Source organism: Heptranchias perlo, chromosome 11 (genome assembly GCF_035084215.1).
Source record: "Heptranchias perlo isolate sHepPer1 chromosome 11, sHepPer1.hap1, whole genome shotgun sequence".
Taxonomy (NCBI): domain Eukaryota; kingdom Metazoa; phylum Chordata; class Chondrichthyes; order Hexanchiformes; family Hexanchidae; genus Heptranchias; species Heptranchias perlo.
The window spans coordinates 75,715,357-75,737,209 of NC_090335.1; the positions used below are offsets into that span (position 1 = coordinate 75,715,357).

At 46.6% G+C, this 21,853-nt stretch overlaps 1 protein-coding gene across 3 annotated transcripts in view; it reads left to right on the forward strand.

The window, feature by feature from the left end:
* LOC137327026 (lysozyme C-like) overlaps positions 1-21,202 on the forward strand; it is a 56,788-nt gene extending 35,586 nt beyond the window's left edge. For all 3 annotated transcript variants that reach the window (XM_067992405.1, XM_067992403.1, XM_067992404.1), the window contains exons 5-6: positions 15,275-15,353; positions 19,722-21,202. In XM_067992405.1, the coding sequence (XP_067848506.1) occupies positions 15,275-15,353; positions 19,722-19,788 (146 nt within the window). In that variant the 3' untranslated portion in view covers positions 19,789-21,202. The remainder of the gene's footprint in view (positions 1-15,274; positions 15,354-19,721) is intronic.
* The last annotated feature ends 651 nt before the right edge of the window (positions 21,203-21,853 follow it).

Genomic DNA, 21,853 nt, shown 5'->3' on the forward strand with positions numbered 1-21,853 from the left:
TTTGCGTTGTCGTGTGTCTCGAAGGCCGCCTTGGAGTACGCTTACCCGAAGGTCGGTGGATGAATGTCCATGACTGCTGAAGTGTTCCCCGACTGGGAGGGAACCCTCCTGTTTGGCGATTGTTGCGCGGTGTCCGTTCATCCGTTGTCGCAGCGTCTGCATGGTCTCGCCAATGTACCATGCTCTGGGGCATCCTTTCCTGCAACGTATGAGGTAGACAACGTTGGCCGAGTCACAGGAGTATGAACCATGCACCTGGTGGGTGGTGTCATCTCGTGTGATGGTGGTATCTGTGTCGATGATCTGGCATGTCTTGCAGAGGTTACCGTGGCAGGGTTGTGTGGCGTCGTGGACGCTGTTCTCTTGAAAGCTGGGTAGTTTGCTGCGAACGATGGTCTGTTTGAGGTTGGGTGGCTGTTTAAAGGCGAGTAGTGGAGGTGTGGGGATGGCCATAGCGAGGTGTTTGTCCTCATTGATGACATGTTGAAGGCTGCGGAGAACATGGCGTAGTTTCTCCGCTCCGGGGAAGTACTGGACGACAAAGGGTACTCTGTTGGTTGCGTCCCGTGTTAGTCTCCTGAGGAGGTCTATGCGATTTTTTGCTGTGGCCCGTCGGAACTGTCGATCGATGAGTCGAGCGTCATATCCCGTTCTTACTAGGGCGTCTTTCAGCGTCTGTAGGTGTCCATCGCGTTCCTCCTCGTCTGAGCAGACCCTGTGTATTCGCAGGGCCTGTCCATAGGGGATGGCCTCTTTGACGTGGTTAGGGTGGAAGCTGGAAAAGTGGAGCATCGTGAGGTTGTCCGTGGGCTTGCGGTAGAGTGAGGTGCTGAGGTGCCCGTCTTTGATGGAGATTCGTGTGTCCAAGAAAGAAACTGATTCTGAGGAGTAGTCCATGGTGAGCTTGATGGTGGGATGGAACTTGTTGATGTTATCGTGTAGTCTCTTTAGTGATTCCTTGCCGTGGGTCCATAGAAAGAAAATGTCGTCGATGTATCTGGTGTATAGTGTTGGTTGGAGGTCTTGTGCAGTGAAGAAGTCCTGCTCGAACTTGTGCATGAAAATGTTGGCGTATTGGGGTGCGAATTTGGTCCCCATGGCTGTTCCGTGTGTTTGGGTAAAGAACTGGTTATCGAAGGTGAAGACATTGTCTTCACCTTCTTTTCTTTTCTATGGAAAAGAGCCCCAGCCTTTTTAGTCTTTCCTGATAAGTATATTCTCTCATTTCTGGTATCATCCCTGTGAATCTTTTTTGCACCTTCTCCAATGTCTCTATACCTTTTTTATAATATGGACACCAGAAATGTTCACAGTTCTCCAAATGTGGTCCATCCAAGGTTCTAGACAAGTTTAACATAACTTCTCTGCTTTTCAATTCTATCCCTCTAGAGATGAACCCCAGTGCTTGGTTTGTGATTTTTATGGCCTTATTAGTCTGCGTTGCTAATTTTTGTAATTTGTGTATCCGTATTCCCTACATCAAGAAAGGAGGGAGAGAGAAAACAAGGAACTACGGCCAGTTAGCCTGATATCAGCCATCGGGAAAATGCTGGAATCCATTATTAAGAAAGTGGTAACAGGGCACTTAGAACATCATAATATGATTAGGCAGAGTCAACATGGTTTTATGAAAGGGAAATCATGTCTGACAAATTTATTAGAGTTTTTTGAGGATGTAACTGGCAGGGTAGACAAAGGGGAACCAGTGGATGTCGTATATTTGGATTTTCAAAAGGTATTCGATAAGGTGCCACATAAAAGGTTGATACGCAAGTTAACGGCTCATGGGATTGGGGGTAACATATTAGCATGGAAAGAGGATTGGTTAAAGGACAGAAAACAGAGAGTAGGGATAAAAGGGTCATTTTCAGGTTGGCAGCCTGTAACAAGCGGGGTACCGTAAGGATCAGTGCTTGGGCCTCAGCTATTTACAATCTGTATTAATGACTTAGATGAAGGGACAGAGTGTAATGTATCCAAGTTTGCTGATGATACAAAGCTGGGTGGGAAAGTAAGCTGTGAGGAGGACACAGAGTCTGCAAAGGGTTATAGACAGGTTAAGTGAGTGGGCAAGAGATGGCAGATGGAGTATAATGTGGGGAAATGTGAGGTTATTCACTTTGGTAGGAAGAATAGAAAAACAGATATTTTTTAAATGGTGAGAAACTATTAAATGTTGGAGCTCGATTTTCAAGCTGAAGTGCGTTGGGGGCGGGAGTGCTCTGAAAATCGGGGAAATCCCGAGCGGTTGAGGAAGCTGGCTCCAACCCGCCGAATTCCTGGTTCCCCACAGACGCGTCTGTGTGTGTACGGCTCACGAATGCAGAAGTCCCACCGGCAATTAAAGCCAGCGGGATGATAGTTAACAAAGTTATTTAGATAGTTTAAATATTTGAACTAGTTAATTTCATGGTGATTGAGGCAAGGGACCGATTTTCATTCAGCCTCAGCATGTTTCCCGTGCTGTGGGAAACATTCCATGTTTTAGGAGACGTGTTTCAGCCAGCAGCCAGTTGGACACTGAAATACTTGTTTAACAGATGGGGATAAAAGGTGAGTTATTGCAGCAAGGGCACTATGGTCTTTCAGACAAACTTTTGGCTGGGAGATCTTTGTGCTTACACTGAAAATTCTTAGTTTCCACTCAGAATTCTTCTGTTGACGCATATTTACCAACTTTTCGGACCACCTCAAATTGACACCATCAGGATTGAGGGGGATGATATCTGCATTCACCACTACATCCGAGGACAAGAAACATCACCAGCCTCACCAAGCATAGCGTGAACTTTTGCCTCTTGGAGTTCCATAACACAGTGCTGCGCCACAGGCACCCGCACAAGAGCACAGAGGGGAACAACAGAGAGAACGACGTCGCAGGAGGCACTACCCTCGCCACAGGGTCTACGGACTGAGGCTCAGCTTCCTGGACCTCTCTGAGGAGCAGTGCATACAGCGGCTGAGAGTGAGACGCCAGGTGGTCGCAGACATCTGCAGCCTCCTTCAAGCCAAGCTGCTCACAGCTGGGCTTGGGGGCATCCATAACCCGTCGCAGTTAAAGTTACCACCGCCCTCAACTTCTCCACCTCCGGATCTTTCCAGGGTGCCACCGGTGACATCACCAGGGTCTCTCAGTGGCCTGCACACATGTGCATAAGGCAGGTCACCGACGGCTTGTTTTGCAGGGCCTCACAATACATCAACTTCCCCAAGGATTGCACCCATATAGCGATACAAGCACTTCCACACGAGCCAGGACTGTTTATCAACAGAAAGGGGTATCACTCCATCAACGCTCAGCTCGTTTGTGACCACCGCAAAGGATTCCTTCACATGTGCGCCAGATTCCTGGCAGCTGCCACGATTCTTTCATTCTGAGGGAATCCAACATCCCGCCCCTCTTCCACGCACCAAGCACCCTTGAGGGCTGGCTCCTCGGGGACAAGGGATACCTCCTGCACACATGGCTCATGACAGCTCTGAGGAACCCCATCACCGAGCAACAGCATCGATAAAACGACAGCCACATCGCCACCAGGTCTATAATTGAACATGCGATAGGGCTGCTCAAGATGCGATTTTGGTGCCTCGATCGTTCTGGACGAGAGCTTCAATACGCACCAACTAGAGTGGGTCGCATTACAGTAGTGTGTTGTGTCCTGCACACTATGGCGCAACAGAGAGGGGTACTGGTTGAGGAAGCCCCATGCCCTCATCCACCGTCCACATCTGCCATCCACATGGAGGAGGAGCAGGAGGAGGAGGAGGAAGAAGACAAACCCATGGGCAAAGCAGCGGCTCACCTGGCTACTCGTGAGGCCAGGGAGTCACCTATATGTGAACGGTTCTCATAAGATCAGAAAGTGAGAAGACTCCAGTCCTCACACCACCTGGAAAAAACAGCACCAGCCCCACCCCCCCTGCACAAAACAGTTCTGCAACTACACATACACCCACTGTAAAGTGATCCAATTGGTGGCATCAAATGTCGCCGTTCATGGTGAACCTCATGAAAGGGCCCCAACGAAAAAGCCAGTCAAGAATGGGCAAGACGTGGCAGTAGTGGTGAGAATGATAACATTTAATGTGACTTCAACAGAAACCAAATATAAATGAAAAACATGACAGTCTGTCAGACACCCTTGTGTATACCCTTCGTGATCACAAAACCTTAGCCCTTCTCTTCCTATCGTTTCTACGTGGTGCGTCCCCTGTGGCTGCAGCAGAGGTAGTGGCAGGTTGCTCATGTCCATGGCCGGACTGCTTAGATGCTTTTGGCCTACGCCCTCTGCGCTTTGGAGCCCGTGAGGGCCTCTCCAAAGACTGCTCCACCTCACATGCAGGGGCTGAATCGGCCACCTGGAGAGGAGGCAGCATTGCGGGTACTGGTTGAGAGGGGGGCAATAGGTGAGACGTGGGAGCACTTTGAATGGCGTCGCCACTTCCATGTTCCCTTTCGCCATCATCCCTCTCCTGGACCAGGCTGACATCACTCCTACCACCCTGCTGGACAACAGTTTGGAGGACATGTTTGGTGCCTTAGAAGCCCAGTTGTAAAGTTCCTGTCTGCCTGTTTAAGGCAGCAGAATGTTGTTCACCGTGAGTCTGAATGGCTGTTGTCAGGGCCAGAATGGACTCATTTGTGAGCCATGCTTGAAGCTCAACAGAGACTAGCCTTCGCTCCATCGCAGACATTCCTGCACTTACCTGCGACACTATCTCAGACATTTCCCCACTTACCTGCGACACTATCTCAGACATTTCCCCACTTACCTGCAACACTATCTCAGACATTTCCCCACTTACCTGCGACACTATCTCAGACATTTCCCCAGTTACCTGCGACACTATCTCAGAAATTTCCCCAGTTACCTGCGACACTATCTCAGACATTTCCCCACTTACCTGCGACACTATCTCAGACATTTCCCCAGTTACCTGCGACACTATCTCAGACATTTCCCCAGTTACCTGCGACACTATCTCAGACATTTCCGCAGTTACCTGCGACACTATCTCAGACATTTCCCCACTTACCTGCGACACTATCTCAGACATTTCCCCACTTACCTGCGACACTATCTCAGACATTTCCCCAGTTACCTGCGACACTATCTCAGACATTTCCGCACTTACCTGCGACACTATCTCAGACATTTCCCCAGTTACCTGCGACACTATCTCAGACATTTCCCCAGTTACCTGCGACACTATCTCAGACATTTCCCCACTTACCTGCGACACTATCTCAGACATTTCCCCAGTTACCTGCGACACTATCTCAGACATTCCCTCCTCCTTCTCACCCCAGCCAGTCGCAGCCGAAGTGAGGCATCGCTGAATCATGGAGCAACCTTGCCCCTGTGCTGCTCCATTGGGTCTTCTTGCTCCTTGCTCCAGCAAAATCTATTGGAGCAATGGAGCAATAGCCCTTTAAACCCAGACGCTCCAGCTGAGAGCCTGTCATGCGGGTGTGCAGTCCACCCACTGCGCAGCTTTCGAATGGCAAACCCGGAAACAGATTAATGGCCACCAACTAAGTCGCAATCGCATGGGAAACGGTAAGATTTTATTATTTGGGTTTGCCCATTGACCCCCCCCCGCCCTCTGCTACCATCCCGCTGCCCTTTTAAATCAAGCCCTTGGTGTCCAGAGAGACTTGGGTGTCCTGGTACAAGAAGCACAAAAAGTTAGCATGCAGGTACAGCAAGCAATTAGGAAAACAAATGGCATGTTGGCCTTTATTACAAGGGGGTTAAGAAATCTTACTACAATTGTACAGGTGAGACCACATCTCAGAGTCTAAATGGGATAGAGGAGCAAAGGGATATATAGAGGAGCAAAGGGATATAAGACCACATCTATTAACAGTTTTGGTCTCCTTATCTAAGAAGGGATACACTTGCCTTAGAGGCGGTGCAACAAAGGGTCACTAGATTAATTCCTGGGATGAGAGGGTTGTCTTATGAGGAGACGTCGAGTAAAATGGACCTATAGGAGTTTAGAAGAATGAGAGGTGATCTCATTGAAGCATACAAGATTCTGAGGGGGTTTGACAGGGTAGATGCTGAGAGGTTGTTTCCCCTGGCTGGCGGGCCTAGAACTAGAGGACACAGATGCAGAATAAGGGGTCGGCCATTTAAGACTGAGATGAGGAGGAATTTCTTCACTCAGAGGGTTGTGAATCTTTGGAATTCTCTACCCCAGAGGGCTGTGGATGCTGAGTCATTGAGTATATTCAAGGCCAAGATAGATGGATTTTTGAACTCTAGAGGAATCAAGGGATATGGGGATTGGGTGGGAAAGTAGAGTTGAGGTCAAAGATCAGCCATGATCTGATTGAACGGTGGAGCAGGCTCGAGGGGCTGTATGGCCTACTCCTGCTCTTATTTCTTATGTTCTTATATCCCTTTGCTCCTCTATCCCATTTAGACTCTTATTATCCAAGCAGTATGTGGCCTCCTTATTCTTCCTACAAAATGCACCACCTCACACTTATCTATATTGAAATTAATTTGCCAATTTCACGTCCACTCTGCAAGTTTATTGACATCTTCTTGCATTTTAGTGCATTCTTCCTTTTATATTAACTATAACCCCCAATTACGTGTCGTCTGCAAATTTTGAAATTGTACTTCCGATTCCCGAGTACAAATCATTGAAGTAAATTCTAAACAATAGTGGTCCCAGCATCGATCCCTGTGCAACACCAATTCCCACCTTTTGCCAGTCTGAGTAGCTACCCTTAACCCCTAATCTCTGTTTTCTGTTTTGTAGCTAGCTTGTTATCCATTCTGCTACCTGTCCCCTGACTCCACATGCTCTGACCTTAGTCATGATTCTACAATGTGGTATCTTATCGAAGGCCTTTTGAAAATCTAAATATATTACATCTACTACATTACCCTTGTCTACTCTTTCTGTTACTCCATCAAAGAATTCAATAAGGTTGGTCAAGCATGATTTTCCCTTCTGAAATCCATGCTGACTATTCTTTATTATATTTTCATTTTCTAGATGTTTTTCTATTACATCTTTCAGTGAAGATTCCATTATCTTTCCTACCACCGATGTTAAGCGAACTGGTCTAAAGTTCCCTGGACTTGTTCTATCTCCCTTTTTAAATATAGGAACAATATTAGCTGTCTGCCAGTCCTCTGGCACTGTTTCCTTTTCTAATGAATTTTGATATATAACAATATAACAGTAAGAACATAAGAAATAGGAGCAGGAGTAGGCCATACGGTCCCTCGAGCCTGCTCCATCATTCAATAAGATCATGGCTGATCTTCGACCAAAACTCCACTCTCCCACCAGATCTCCATATCCCTTGATTCCCCTAGAATCCAAAATTCTATCTAACTCAGCCTTGAATAATTTCAATGACTCAGCATCCACAGCCCTCTGGGGGAGTGAATTCCAAAGATTCACAACCATCTGCGTGAAGAAATTCCTCCTCATCTCAGTCCTGAATGGCCGCCCCCTTATTCTGCGACTATGCCCCCTTGTTCTAGACTCTCTAGCCAGGTAAAACAATCTCTCAACATCCACTCTGTCAAGCACCCTCATAATCTTATATGTTTCAATAGATCACCTCTCATTCTTCTAAACTCCAGAGAGTGTAGGCCCATTCTACTCAATCTCTCCTCATAGGACAACCCTCTCATCCCAGGAATTAATCTAGTGAACCTTTGCTGTACCGTCTCCAAGGCAAGCATATCCTTCCTGAGATAAAGTCGATGTAATAGCGCCTCTGCTATCTCTTCTCTAACTTCTTTTAATATGCACGGATGCAATCCATGCAGACCAGGGATTTTATGCTCTCTAACTTTGATTAGTTTATCAATTATCTCTCCCCTTTCTATCTGAAATGTTTTAATATCTTTTTTGTCCTCCTCTTCTATGTCATGCCTATCTTGTTAGGCTCCCTGGTAAATACTGAAGCAAAGTAACTATTCAATATTTCTGCCATTTTGCTGTCATTACCTGGTGAGTTTATCTTCTGCATGCCCTGGTGGCCCTATCCCTATCCTGATTTTTCTTTTATTATATATGTGTCTGTAGAATACTTTACTATTTCTTTTTGTATTCCTCGATAATTTAATTCTGTAGTTCCTCTTTGCTTTCCTAATTGTTTTTTGACATCTTTCCTAACCTTTTCGTATTCCCTTTTGTAGAGAATGCTTTTTTTAGTTTCAATTTTACCCTTATCTCTTTATTCATCAATGGTGTTTCATTATTGGCTAGTTTGCTTTTGTTTTTTAGAGGAATATATTTCTTCTGAACGCTATTGATCACAGTTTTAAGTATTTCCCACTGCTGTTCTATTTCTTTGTCTGTCAAAATTGTTTTCCAGTTTACCTTCCCTAGTTCCCACCAAGAGTGGCTCGGTAGCACCACTACTGACCGAACTGGCCAACTCCTGAAGGACATAGCTGCCAGACTGGGCCTGCAACAGGTGGTGAGCGAAGCAACACGAGGGAAAAACCTACTTGACCTTTCCCTCACCAATCTACCCGTCTCAGATGCATCTGTCCATGACAGTATTGGTAGGAGTGACCACCTTAGAGACGAAGTCCCGTCTTCACACTGAGGACACCATCCAACATGTTGTGTGGCACGACCACCATGCTAAATGGGATAGATTCAGAACAGATCTAGCAGCTCAAAACTGGGCATCTGTCAGGCGCTGTAGGCCATCAGCAGCAGCAGAATTGTATTCCAGCACAATCTGTAATGGCCCGGCATATTCCTCACTCTGCCATTACCAACAAGCTAGGGGATCAACCCTGGTTCAATGAGGAGTGTAGAAGAGTATGCCAGGAGCAGCATCAGGTGTACCTAAAAATGAGGTGCCAACCTGGTGAAGCTTCAACACAGGACTACATGCATGCTAAACAGCGGAAGCAACATGCTATAGACAGGGCGAAGCGATTCCACAACCAACGGATCAGATCAAAGCTCTGCAGTCCTGTCACATCCAGTTGTGAATGGTGGTGGACAATCAAACAACTAACGGGAGGAGGAGGCTCCATGAACGTCCCCATCCTCATTGAGAGCAGAATCCAGCACATGAATGCAAAAGACAAGGCTGAAGCGTTTGCAACCATCTTCAGCCAGAAGTGCCAAGTGGATGATCCATCACAGCCGCCTCCCGATATCCCCACCATCACAGAAGCCAGTCTTCAGCCAATTCGATTCACTCCACGTGATATCAAGAAACGGCTGAGTGCACTGGATACAGTAAAGGCTATGGGACCCGACAACATCCCTGCTAAAGGCTTGTGCTCCAGAACTAGCCAAGCTGTTCCAGTACAGTTACAACACTGGCATCTACCCGACAATGTGGAAAATTGCCCAGATATGTCCTGTCCACAAAAAGCAGGACAAATCCAATCCGGCCAATTACCGCCCCATCAGTCCACTCTCAATCATCAGCAAGGTGATCATCCACATCATGGCTACTATGGACACCACAAACTGCCGGCTCACAGTGGAGAGAATATCCAAGAAGATCACGCATATAGACACAGACATCAAGTTTTTACAGAGCTGCAAGAAAGCAGACAAGATCCCGAAAGGACTACAGATCACGAACCCACTCAAGTCGACATACAACTCAGATTACGCTGAGAGACTCTGCCGTCGTACCTCTCGCACACTCCGCAACCATCTCGTACACCAACTCTACAGCAGACACCGCAACCTCGAAACCAAGATAGAGTCCATACTCTCAACCTGTACTCAGGACACAGCAGACCAGCTACGAGACACCGCCAATCAGACGGGGCAACGGAACTACGCTGCCTACATGAAAACCAAGAGCAGGAAGCTTGAGAAACTCGGCATCACCACCAGCGTTAACCAAGCCTCCCCCGGTACCACGGTTCCAACCACAGGCAAGTCTATGGTCAATTTATCCGACCACACCCTTCAACCAGACGAAATCGAAGTTCTCAGCCGAGGGCTCAATTTCTGCCCCACCACCAAAATGGACCCCATTGGTCTCGCGGCGGACACAGAGGAATTCATCAGGAGAATGAGGCTCCGGGAATTCTTCCACAAATCCCAAGATTTCAGCAGCGAACCCAATGAGACAATCAACGATCCGGAACAGCAGACAGAGGGATCCGCGGTACAGCAACCGAAGAAGAAAGAGTCAAACTGGACTCCTCCGGAGGGTCGCTGCCCTAAGCTTGACATTTATGCTCATGCTGTCAGGAAATGCGTCAATGCCAGATTCAACAGCCGCACTCACAAGACAGTCCAGAATGTCACCCGAGCACATCGCAACGCCATCGATGCTCTCAAGACCAACCGCAACATCGTCATCAAACCAGCGGACAAAGGAGGAGCCATCGTCATACAGAACAGAACCGACTATTGCAAAGAAGCATACCGACAACTGGACAACCAGGAACACTACAGACGGTTACCCACAGACCCGACCAAAGAACACACCCACCAGCTCAACAAACTGATCAAGACCTTCGATCCAGACCTTCAAAGCATCCTACGCACTCTCATCCCACGTTCTCCCCGCGTGGGAGAATTCTACTGCCTCCCAAAGATACACAAAGCCAACACACCCGGACGTCCTATCGTATCAGGCAACGGAACCCTGTGTGAGAACCTCTCTGGATACGTCGAGGGCATCCTGAAACCCATCGTACAGGGAACCCCCAGCTTCTGTCGCGACACTACAGACTTCCTACAAAAACTCAGCACCCACAGACCAGTTGAACCAGGAACACTTCTCACCACGATGGACGTCTCGGCACTCTACATCAGTATCCCCCACGATGACGGCATCGCTTCGACAGCCTCAGTACTCAACACCAACAACAGCCAATCTCCAGACGCCATCCTACAACTCATCCGCTTCATCCTGGATCACAATGTCTTCACCTTCGATAACCAGTTCTTTACCCAAACACACGGAACAGCCATGGGGACCAAATTCGCACCCCAATACGCCAACATTTTCATGCACAAGTTCGAGCACGACTTCTTCACTGCACAGGACCTCCAACCAACGCTTTACACCAGATACATCGACGACATTTTCTTCCTATGGACCCATGGCGAAGAATCACTGAAGAGACTACACGATAACATCAACAAGTTCCATCCCACCATCAAGCTCACCATGGACTACTCCTCAGAATCGGTTTCTTTCTTGGACACATGAATCTCCATCAAAGACGGGTACCTCAGCACCTCACTCTACCGCAAGCCCACGGACAACCTCACGATGCTCCACTTTTCCAGCTCCCACCCTAACTACGTCAAAGAGGCCATCCCCTATGGACAGGCTCTGCGAGTGCACAGGATCTGCTCAGACGAGGAGGAACGCGATGGATACCTACAGACGCTGAAAGACGCCCTCGTAAGAACAGGATATGACGCTCGACTCGTCAATCGACAGTTCCGACAGGCCACAGCGAAAAATCGCATAGACCTCCTCAGGAGACTAACACGGGACGCAACCAACAGAGTACCCTTCGTCGTCCAGTACTTCCCCGGAGCGGAGAAACTACACCATGTTCTCCGCAGCCTTCAACATGTCATCGATGACGATGAACACATCGCTAAGGCCATCCCCACACCTCCACTACTCGCCTTCAAACAGCCACCCAACCTCAAACAGACCATCGTTCGCAGCAAATTACCCAGCTTTCAGGAGAACAGCATCCACGACACCACACAACCCTGCCACGGCAACGTCTGCAAGACATGCCAGATCATCGACACAGATACCACCATCACACGAGAGGACACCAGGTACATGGCTCATACTCCTGTGACTCGGCCAACGTTGTCTACCTCATACGTTGCAGGAAAGGATGCCCCGGAGCATGGTACATCGGCGAGACCATGCAGACACTGCGACAACGGATGAACGGACACCGCGCAACAATCACCAGACAGGAGGGTTCCCTCCCAGTCGGGGAACACTTCAGCAGTCAAGGACATTCAGCCTCCGATCTTCGGGTAAGCGTTCTCCAAGGCGGCCTTCGAGACACACGACAACGCAAAACAGTCGAGCAGAAATTGATAGCCAAGTTCCGCACCCATGAGGACGGCCTCAACCGGGATCTTGGGTTCATGTCACGCTACACGTAACCCCACCAGCGAAAAAAAGTTATCTGTTTTTAATACAACGGGTCATTCTCTGTCTTTCTCTTCCTTTTGGATGTTTCTCTCTCTCTCTCTGTCTTTTGTTCTGGCCGTTTGTATATTCAGTGGTCCTGCAGGTAACATCTCTCTGTCTGAACACTTTGATTGCCTTGACAACGGGCAGTTGGAAAGATTATCTGTAATCACCAGGTATTGTTCTCTGACTATAAATGCGGTAACCTTCCATGGAATCCGACACTCATCTGACGAAGGAGAAAGCCTCCGAAAGCTTGTGATTTTCAAATAAAACAGTTGGACTATAACCTGGTGTTGTAAGATTCCTTACATTTATCAGCAAATTGATGGAAGGTGTCGTCGACAGTGCTATCAAGCGGCACCAACTCACCAATAACCTGCTCACCGATGCTCAGTTTGGGTTCCGCCAGAACTCGGATCCAGACCTCATTACAGCCTTGGTCCAAACATGGACAAAAGAGCTGAATTCCCGAGGTGAGGTGAGAGTGACTGCCCTTGACATCAAGGCAAAATTTGACCGAGTGTTGCACCAAGGAGCCCCAGTAAAATTGAAGTCAATGGGAATTGGGTAAAACTCTCCAGTGGCTGGAGTCATACCTAGCACAAAGGAAGAGGGTAGTGGTTGTTGGAGGCCAATCAACTCAGCCGAAGGACATTGCTGCAGGAGTTCCTCGGGGCAGTGTCCTCGGCCCAACCATCTTCAGCTGCTTCATCAATGACCTTCCCTCCATCATAAGGTCAGAAATGGGGATGTTTGCTGATGATTGCACATTGTTCAGTTCCATTCGCAACCCCTCAGATAATGAAGCAGTCCGTGCCCGCATGCAGCAAGACCGGGACAACATCCAGGATTGAGCTGATTAGTGGCAAGTAACATTCATGCAAAACAAGTGCCAATGACCATCTCCAACAAGAGAGTCTAACCACCTCCCCTTGACATTTAACGGCATTACCATCGCTGAATCCCCCACCATCAACATCCCGGGGGTCACCCTTGACCAGAAACTTAACTGCACCAGCCACATAAATACTGTGGCAACAAGAGCAGTTCAGAGCCTGGGTATTCTGCGGCAAGTGACTCACCTCCTGACTCCCCAAAGCCTTTCCACTATCTACAAGGCACAAGTCAGGAGTGTGATGGAATACTCTCCACTTGCCTGGATGAGTGCAGCTCCAACAACACTCAAGCAGCTAGACACCATCCAGAAAAAGCAGCCCGCTTGATTGGCACCCAATCCACCACCCTAAACATTCACTCCCTTCACCACCGGTGCACCGTGGCTGCTGTGTGTACCATCCACAGGATGCACTGCAGCAACTCGCCAAGGCTTCTTCGACAGCACCTCCCAAATCTGCAACCTCTACCAGCTAGACGGAAAAGAGCAGCAGGCACATGGGAACAACACCACCTGCACCTTCCCCTCCAAGTCACACACCATCCCAACTTGGAAATATATCGCCGTTCCTTCATCATCACTGGGTCAAAATCCTGGAATTCCCTTCCTAACAGCACTGTGGGAGAACCTTCACCACACGGACTGCAGCGGTTCCAGAAGTTGGCTCATCACCACCATCTCAAGGGCAAATAGGAATGGGCAATAAATGTTGGCCTCGCCAGCGACGCCCACATCCCATGAACAAATTTTTAAAAAGTTCCATTCTCATCCTCTCAAAATTGGCTTTTTTCCATCTATTAATTTGGTCTTTGTCTCACTTATGTCTTTCTCAATCATTATTTTAAACCTTATTATGTTATGATCGTTACTGCCTCGACGTTCCCTTATGCTTACCTCTCTTATTTTCTCCAGTTGATTTCCCATTACTAGATCCAGCAGTGATTCCTCTCTTGTTGAGTTTCTCACATACTGGGTAAGAAAGGAGTCATGTGCACACTGTAAATGCCCCATTCCCTTTTCCCTTTCCCTACCTCTTCTTTCCAGTTTATTTGTGGGTAGTTGAAATCGCCCATGATTATTATTCAATGTTTTTTACTCATTTCATAGATTTGTCTACATATTTCATTCTCCACTTCCCTTCCACTATTGGGTGGTCTGTCGAATATCCCTATTAACGTGATCGATCCCTTCTTATCCTTTGTCTCAATCCATATGGATTCTGTTTCTAAATATGATTTATGTCCCTTTTTTCTATTGCCATTATGTTGTCTCTAATTAATACAACTACTCCCCCCTCTTGTCCTTCCCTATTCTTTCTAAATATGTTATACCCTGCCTGTTCTTTATGCAGCCATGTTTCAGCTATCCGTATTACATCTGGCCTCTGGCTACAAATTATTGCCTCCAATTCCCCTGTTTTGTTTCACGTGCTTTGCACATTGCTGTACAGGCAATTTATTTTGTTCTTAACAATTGTTCCCCTCACTTTATTTTTTGCAGACATTTTGTACTCATGTTCTATAATTGTATTTGTTCCCTGACTGTACATTGCTGCACTTATTGTGCTGATGGTACTCCCATGATAAAGAAAAAATTGCATTTATACATCACCTTTCTCAACCTCAGGACGTCCTAAAGCGTTTAACAGCCAATAAAATACATTTTGAAGTGTATTCACTGTTGCAATGTAGGAAATGCAGCAGCTAATTTGCATACAGCAAGGTCACATAAACAGCAAAAATGACCAGATATTCTGTTTTCGTGATATTGGTTGAGAAAAAAATATTGGCCAGGACACCCCTACTTTTTGTTGAATAGTGCCATGGGATCTTTTATGCCCACCTGAGAGGGCAGACGGGGCCTCGGTTTAATGTTTCAGCCAAGAGACAGCATCTCCGACAGTGCAGCACAGCCTCAGTGATGCACTGGAAGTGCCCGCCTACATTTTGTACTCAAGTCCCTGGAATTGGAGTTGAATTCACAACCTTCTAACTCAGAGGTCAGAATGCTACCACTGAACCACAGCTGATACTTACGATGCTTGGTGGGGAAGGGAAGAGTAGATAATTAAATCCTACCCCTTCAAAGAGATGTGTTTCCTGCACCCAGTGGCACATCGCCTGGGCCTAGTTTCCTAAGCCTTTCTAACTCTGTCATAATATACCTCAAGTATGAACATTCAACTGATTGATTTTAATGCCACATTTTATTTTTCTTTGTAGATTTTATCAATGATAACATCGCAGATGACATTCAATGCTTGAAAAGGGTGGTGAGAGACCGCCAAGGAATGAATGCCTGGTATGTTAAAACCTGTTCACTGTTTTGCCTCTAGCCTTGTGTTTCAATACCATTTGCATTTGGGAGTAATGGAGCCCTGTCGGTTGGTGTCTGCAAACACTGCAGCCTTGCTCTAAGAACAGTCTATAAGAGCCACAGCTTCAATGCACTCGAAAAATCAGCCATCTTTCTCCATTGAACATCCTCACACACTGTCGGAGTGAAACCGAGATTGATTGGCTCATTCACTGATCAATACCTTGAGTGCTTGGTGTCTGTATGTGACACCATGCTGTGCCATACTTGCTTTCAGTTCTTGGCCGGTTCTTGATAGTTCTACTTCTGAATAGTGAATGATTAATTCACATCAAAATGAACAAATAAAGAAAGATAAAGGCAAAAGGAAGAAGGCTGTTCCTGATCAGGATTGGCCATCCCTGGACAGTTCCAAATGTTACAAAATAAGGGCACACCAAACCCGACCTACTACATCCAAGGGAGGGCTGCGTTGGGTTATTGATTGGTTATTGGGGGCCACACATACACCCCAACTGAACACCACTTTAACGTAGAAAAATGTCCCACAGTGCATCACAGAGGGCTGAGGAAAACAATGAACATCAGGTCAAAGAAGGAGCTATTAGATGGGGTGACGAAAAGCTTGGTCAAAGAAATGGGTTGTAAGGAGTTTCTTAAAGGAGGAGTAAACATTGGAACAGGAGTAGGCCATTCAGCCCTTCGAGCCTGTTCCACCATTCAATTAGATCATGGCTGATCCGTATCTTAACTCTGTTTACCTGCCTTTACTCCATATCCCTTGATACACTTAATAGCGAAAATCTATCGATCTCAGTCTTGAAAGCTCCAATTGACCCCAGCAACCACAGCCTTTTGGGGGAGAGAATTCCAGATTTCCACTACCCTTTCTGTGAAAAAGTGATTTCACTCCAGAATGGCCTAGCTCTAATTTTAACATTATGCCCTCTTAGAATTACATAGAATGTACAGCACAGAAACAGGCCATTCGGCCCAACTGGTCCATGCCGGTGTTTATGCTCCACACAAACTTCCTCCCTCCCTACTTCATCTAACCCTATCGGCATATCCACTTTTCCTTTATCCTTCATGTGTTTATCTAGCTTTCCCTTAGAGACATTTATGTTTGTTGCTTCAACTGCTCCTTGTGGTAGCGAGTTCCACATTCTAATCGCTTTCTGAGTAAAGAAGTTTCTCCTGAATTCCCTATTGGATTTATTAGTGACGATCTTATATTTATCTGGGTTTCCTAGAACATGAATCACAAAAAGTTAGTATGCAGGTACAGCAAGTGATTAGGAAGGCAAATGGAATGTTGCCATTTATTGCAAGGGGAATGGAATAGAAAAGTAGAGATGTTTTGCTACAGTTGTACAGGGCATTGGTGAGACCACAACTCAAGTACTATGTATCGTTTTGGCCTCCTTATTTAAGAAAGGACATAATTGCTTTGGAGGCGGTGCAGAGAAGGTTCACTTGACTGATTCCTGGGACGAGGGGGTTATCTTATGAGGAAAGGTTGGACAAGTTGGGCCTGTATACACTGGAGTTTAGAAGAATGAGAGGTGACCTTATTGAAACATATAAGATCCTGAGGAAACTAGAAGGGGTAGATGCTGAGAGGATGTTTCCCCTTGTGGGAGAGACTAGAACTAGGGGCCACAGTTTAAATATAAGGGGTCTCCCATTTAAGACAGAGATGAGGAGAATTTTTTTCTCTCAGAGGCTCGTGAGTCTGTGGAACTCCCTTCCCCAGAGAGCGGGGGAGGCAGGGTCATTGAATATTTTTAAGGCTGAGTTAGATAAATTCCTGATTAACAAGGAAGTCAAAGGTTATAGTAGGTAGATGGGAAAGTAGGGTTGAGGTCACAATCCGATCAGCCATGATCTTATCAAATGGCAGAGCAGGCTCGAGGGGCCGAATGGTCTACTCCTGCTCTTAATTTGTATGTTCGTATGTTATGGCCACCAGTTCTGGTCTCCTCCACAAGTGGAAACACCTTCTGTACGTCTGTCCTATCAAACCCTTTCATAATCTTAAAGACGTCTATCAGGTCACTCCTCAGTCTTCTCTTTTCGAGAGAAAAGAGCCCCAGCCTGCTCAATCTTTCCTGATAGGTGTAACCTCTCAGTTCTGATAACATCCTGGTTAATCATTTTTGCACCTTCTACAGTTTCTCTGTATCCTTTCTATAATATGGAGACCAGAACTGTTCACAGTACTCCAAGTGTGGTCTAACCAAGGTGCTATGCAAGTTTTACATAACCTCTCTGCTTTTCAATTCTATCCCTGTAGAAATGTACCCGTGCTTGGTTTGTTTTCTTCATGGTCTTATTAACCTGCATGGCTACTTTTAGCGATTTGTGTGTCTCTACCCCCAGATCCCTCTACCCCATTTACACCATTATCCAAGCAGTATGTGGCCTCCTTATTCTTCCGACCAAATGTAATGTCCCACAGTTATTTATATTGGAATTCATTTGCCAATTATACACTAATTCTGGAAATTTATTAATGTTTTCTTGTTTTTTTGTCGCAGTTCTGGTATCACCCTGGTAAATCTTTTTTGCACCTTCTCCAGTGGGTGGGTCTATCTCAGTGTTTAGCAACACGTTACACTGCTGTAATGTTTAAATATCGAGCTGTTAATGTTGGGACACAGTATTCCTTCCTGTGCAGGACGTTGAGTTAATGATAAAATGTAGAGCATTGAGTGCGTGAACCGTGTATTAGCTTCTGTGCAGGACATTGAGTTAATGATAAAATCTAGAGTATCTAGATCTGGGACAGTAACTCCCCCCATTCCTTTCTCCCCAACCACCCCACCCCAAAAGAAGGGAGTAGCTGCCAACTCCAGTGTTCAGGCAGTGGAACTGTCCCATTGGCCCAGTCCGGCAGTGGGGATGGGACATGCTCTTTGCAGTCGGGCCGGGGGGGTGATCCCATTGAAGGGAGGGAGGGAGAAAGAGGGGGGCGTAAAAAATCCTCCCATTGGTTTTAAGGAGGAATCTGCTGCTCTTTGCCACAGATAAAAGTCTGTGGGACACAGCCTGTTAACCAAGCCTGCTTTAAGAAGCCTTTCACTTCCTTCAGGCATACGGTGAGTGTGCACAATGATCCTTTTCTGGACCTGGTCTGCAGGTTGGGGAAGGAAATCCCCATGTGATTACTGTCAATGCACCTTGTTTTGTCATTTTAAAGAAACCCACGACTAACTGCGTTAATTGTTTTGCACAATTTGAATTCAGAACCTTGGGTGAAGCCAGCTCCAACTCTAATCGTGTCGAGCGGACCTCCACCTCTTGCATTGTGTGTACCTGTAGAGGGCAGGGAATGACTGCATAGCCCGATTGGTTCAAGTCCTCAATCTGATTGCTAACACTCTCCTCCATGAATCAGAAGGTTGTGGATTCAAGACCCACTCTCTTGTTCTGGATTTCCCAACCAGGGGAAACAGCTTCTTTGTATCTACCCGAGTGAATCCCTTTATCATTTTAAATATCTCAATTAAATCACCGCTCAACTTTCTGAACTCAAGGGGATACAAACCAAGTGTATGCAGGGAAATGGAAGGGCGGAAGGTGTTTGGAGAACGAATTCCGGATGTGGGGCCACGATGGCTGAAGCTGCAGCCACCATTAGTGGGAGGAGTCTGGAGTCAGAGGAAGGAAGGGTGGGAAATAGGGTTGTAGTGCTGGATGAGGTTATGGAGATAGAACGGGAGGGATTTAAATACAAGGATAAGAATTTTAAATTTGAGGCATTGGAGGACTGGAAGCCATTGTAGGTCGATGAGGATGGGTGTGCTGGGAGAATGGGTCAGGCAAGTGGGCCTCGGTACAGGATAGGATACTGGCAGCAGAGGTTTGGATGAGATTAAGTTGGTGCAGGGTGGAAGATGGGAGGAGAGCATTGGAATAATCCATGTTCAGTCCAATTACTGTTTAACAGTCAAAGTTGCTCAGCCGATTTGTTTTCACGAATCAGCGCTGGCTCCCAAATGTCTGATGCAAACTGACCTGTCAATTGGCGTCTTCGTCACCAGCAGTTGCTGGAGTGTTTAGTCTTATAATCTCACACCCAGCATGAACATAAGATCGGGCTCTTAGTGCAATGACCCTTCACACTCACTGTCTTGGTGAACAATAACTTGAGTGAATTGCTGGACACCTGCCGGCATCACCAGAACTGGACAAAAGGCCTGGTTCAATCCCTTCAGGAGAGGAGGGACAAAACTGGGGCAAGAGAAAGCCCCGAGCCCCCTGATACCAGTAAATAAATAAGAATGTTGTTGGGACTCTGGCTATTCATTGCCACAGTTTTATCGTGTCTGACGCTCTTTTCTTTTGCAGGAATGGCTGGAAGAATAATCGCAAGAGGAGAGAGCATGAAGATTATCTGGATGATTGCCATTTTTAATGGGTGAAAGAGCCGATCCATTGGACCTGCTTGCTGCATGTGTTGCTTTTACTAGTTCGCTTGGAGATGTGAAATAGGCAAAGTTATGCAATCACTTTCTGTGCCTTTGATTGGTGAAGTGATTGGAATCCACTGCCATCCATTTGTCATCTTGAAGGAACTGATTTAGTCCAGTGAAAGAAATGTTGCCCTCTGCTCTGGACATGGTCTCCACATGATCCCATGTCAGTGTGGAGTGGAGTGCCCCGTATGGGACTGAGAGATTCAGGCCAGGAAGGTCCGAGCTTCAGCCTTTCCATCTGTGCTACATTAACTGTCTTGGTCAGGGCAGGTGTGGGTGAGTGGTACTACAATTAGCAAGTGGTAATACTTCAGTGACCCTGAGCTAGAGAGGCTAACAATTAGCCACACACCCCACCCCTGATCACCATCCAGTGATCACTGCTGCAAAACTCGACATCGCCACGTTAACAGTGGGAATTTCCTTGGGGATTTTCCTGATTGGCCACCACAACTTTGGCGGAAACCCCAGATAAATTATGTAAACAGGACTTCCACCAATCTTCGACCGAAATTACGATCGAAGCAGGCAATTGAGTGAATGCCCGTGGAAATGGGGGTAGCTGAGGATCAGATGAGGCTTCCCACAGTTGAATATCCTGCCACCATCCAGTGTCTGTGGACAAGCAGGAAGAATGGTCACTTGTCCCCTCACACTGGGAAACAGTCATATCCTGTGGAACTGACTCGAGCTCAAGTCACCACCTCCAAGAGCGGAAAGGATAAAATTGCTGGGGGAGAGGGAGAGGAAACTGACTCACATTGGGTATAAATTGGAAATCCATCTTCATCAGCTCAATGTAGAGTTTGCTTCATTTCTTCAAACTCACGAGCAATCAGATCTTTCCATCTAATGCAGTAAACTTCACTTCAGTCCTCTCGAGACACTTAAGAACAGAACACTGAACAGTGAGGCAATAACAGCATCGCTGGGGTGGTGACACCATCACATTGGCAAGGACATCCACCGCTACTAATTATTTTCAAACTTGTTAATTAACAGTTGGCACAGAGAAAAGTCTAACTGAACAAGTTGTCCATGTTTGTGCAATAGTGGGTAGAGTGAATGATATCTGTTGGTCAGTGTGAGTCTATCAGGGCCTGAGGTCAAAACCTCCTTCAAGATGGCGAAATTAACACTGGAGCTTATTACAGTGAGAGGCTGCCATGGTAACCATTAACTTGCTCCAGCCTTGCACTAATTCCTTTCATTGCTTATAATCCATATTATTGTGTATTACACAGTGAATACGTTCTGCGCTGAAACGCTTCTCGCTGTGATTTAAACCGTGGGATTTCCACCTCGTGGCAGTTATTTTTCAGCTGCACGCAGTAAATAAACAAACACAACAAATATCAGGCCTCGAGTGTTTCATTTCCGTTTCGCACACATTCCTGACCCTTCCACTCTCACGGTCACTGCACCGCAGGGGTGGGAGAATGAAACAATTGACAGAAAGGAATGGTGTACTTGAGGAGTCAAAGACAGAATCGATTCGGTTAGAATTGAGGAACAAAGAGGAGCGATTATGCTGCTGGGTATATCCTCTCGGCCACCAAATAGGGGGAAGGAGATAGAGGAGCAAATTTACAGGAAGATGCAAGAACTATAGAGTAGTGATAACGGGAGGGGGGCTTCAATTATCCCAATACAGACTGGGATAGTAACAGTGTAAAGGGCAAAGAGGGGGAGGAATTCCTGAAATGTGTTCAAGGGAATTTTCTTGATCAGTGTGTTTCCAGCCCAACAAGGAAGGAAGCAGTGCTGGATCTAGTTCTGGAGAGTGAAGTGGGGCAAGTGGAGCTTGTTTCAGTGGGGGTGTTTTTGGGGAACAGTGATCATGATATAATTAGGTTTAGAATAGTTATGGAAAAGGACAAGGAACAATCAAGCGTAAAAATACTGAACTGGAAGAGGGCGAATTTCAGTGAGTTAAAAAGGTATCTTGCCCTGGTGGATTGGTACCAAAAATTGGTGGCAAAACAGTAATTGAACAATGGGAGG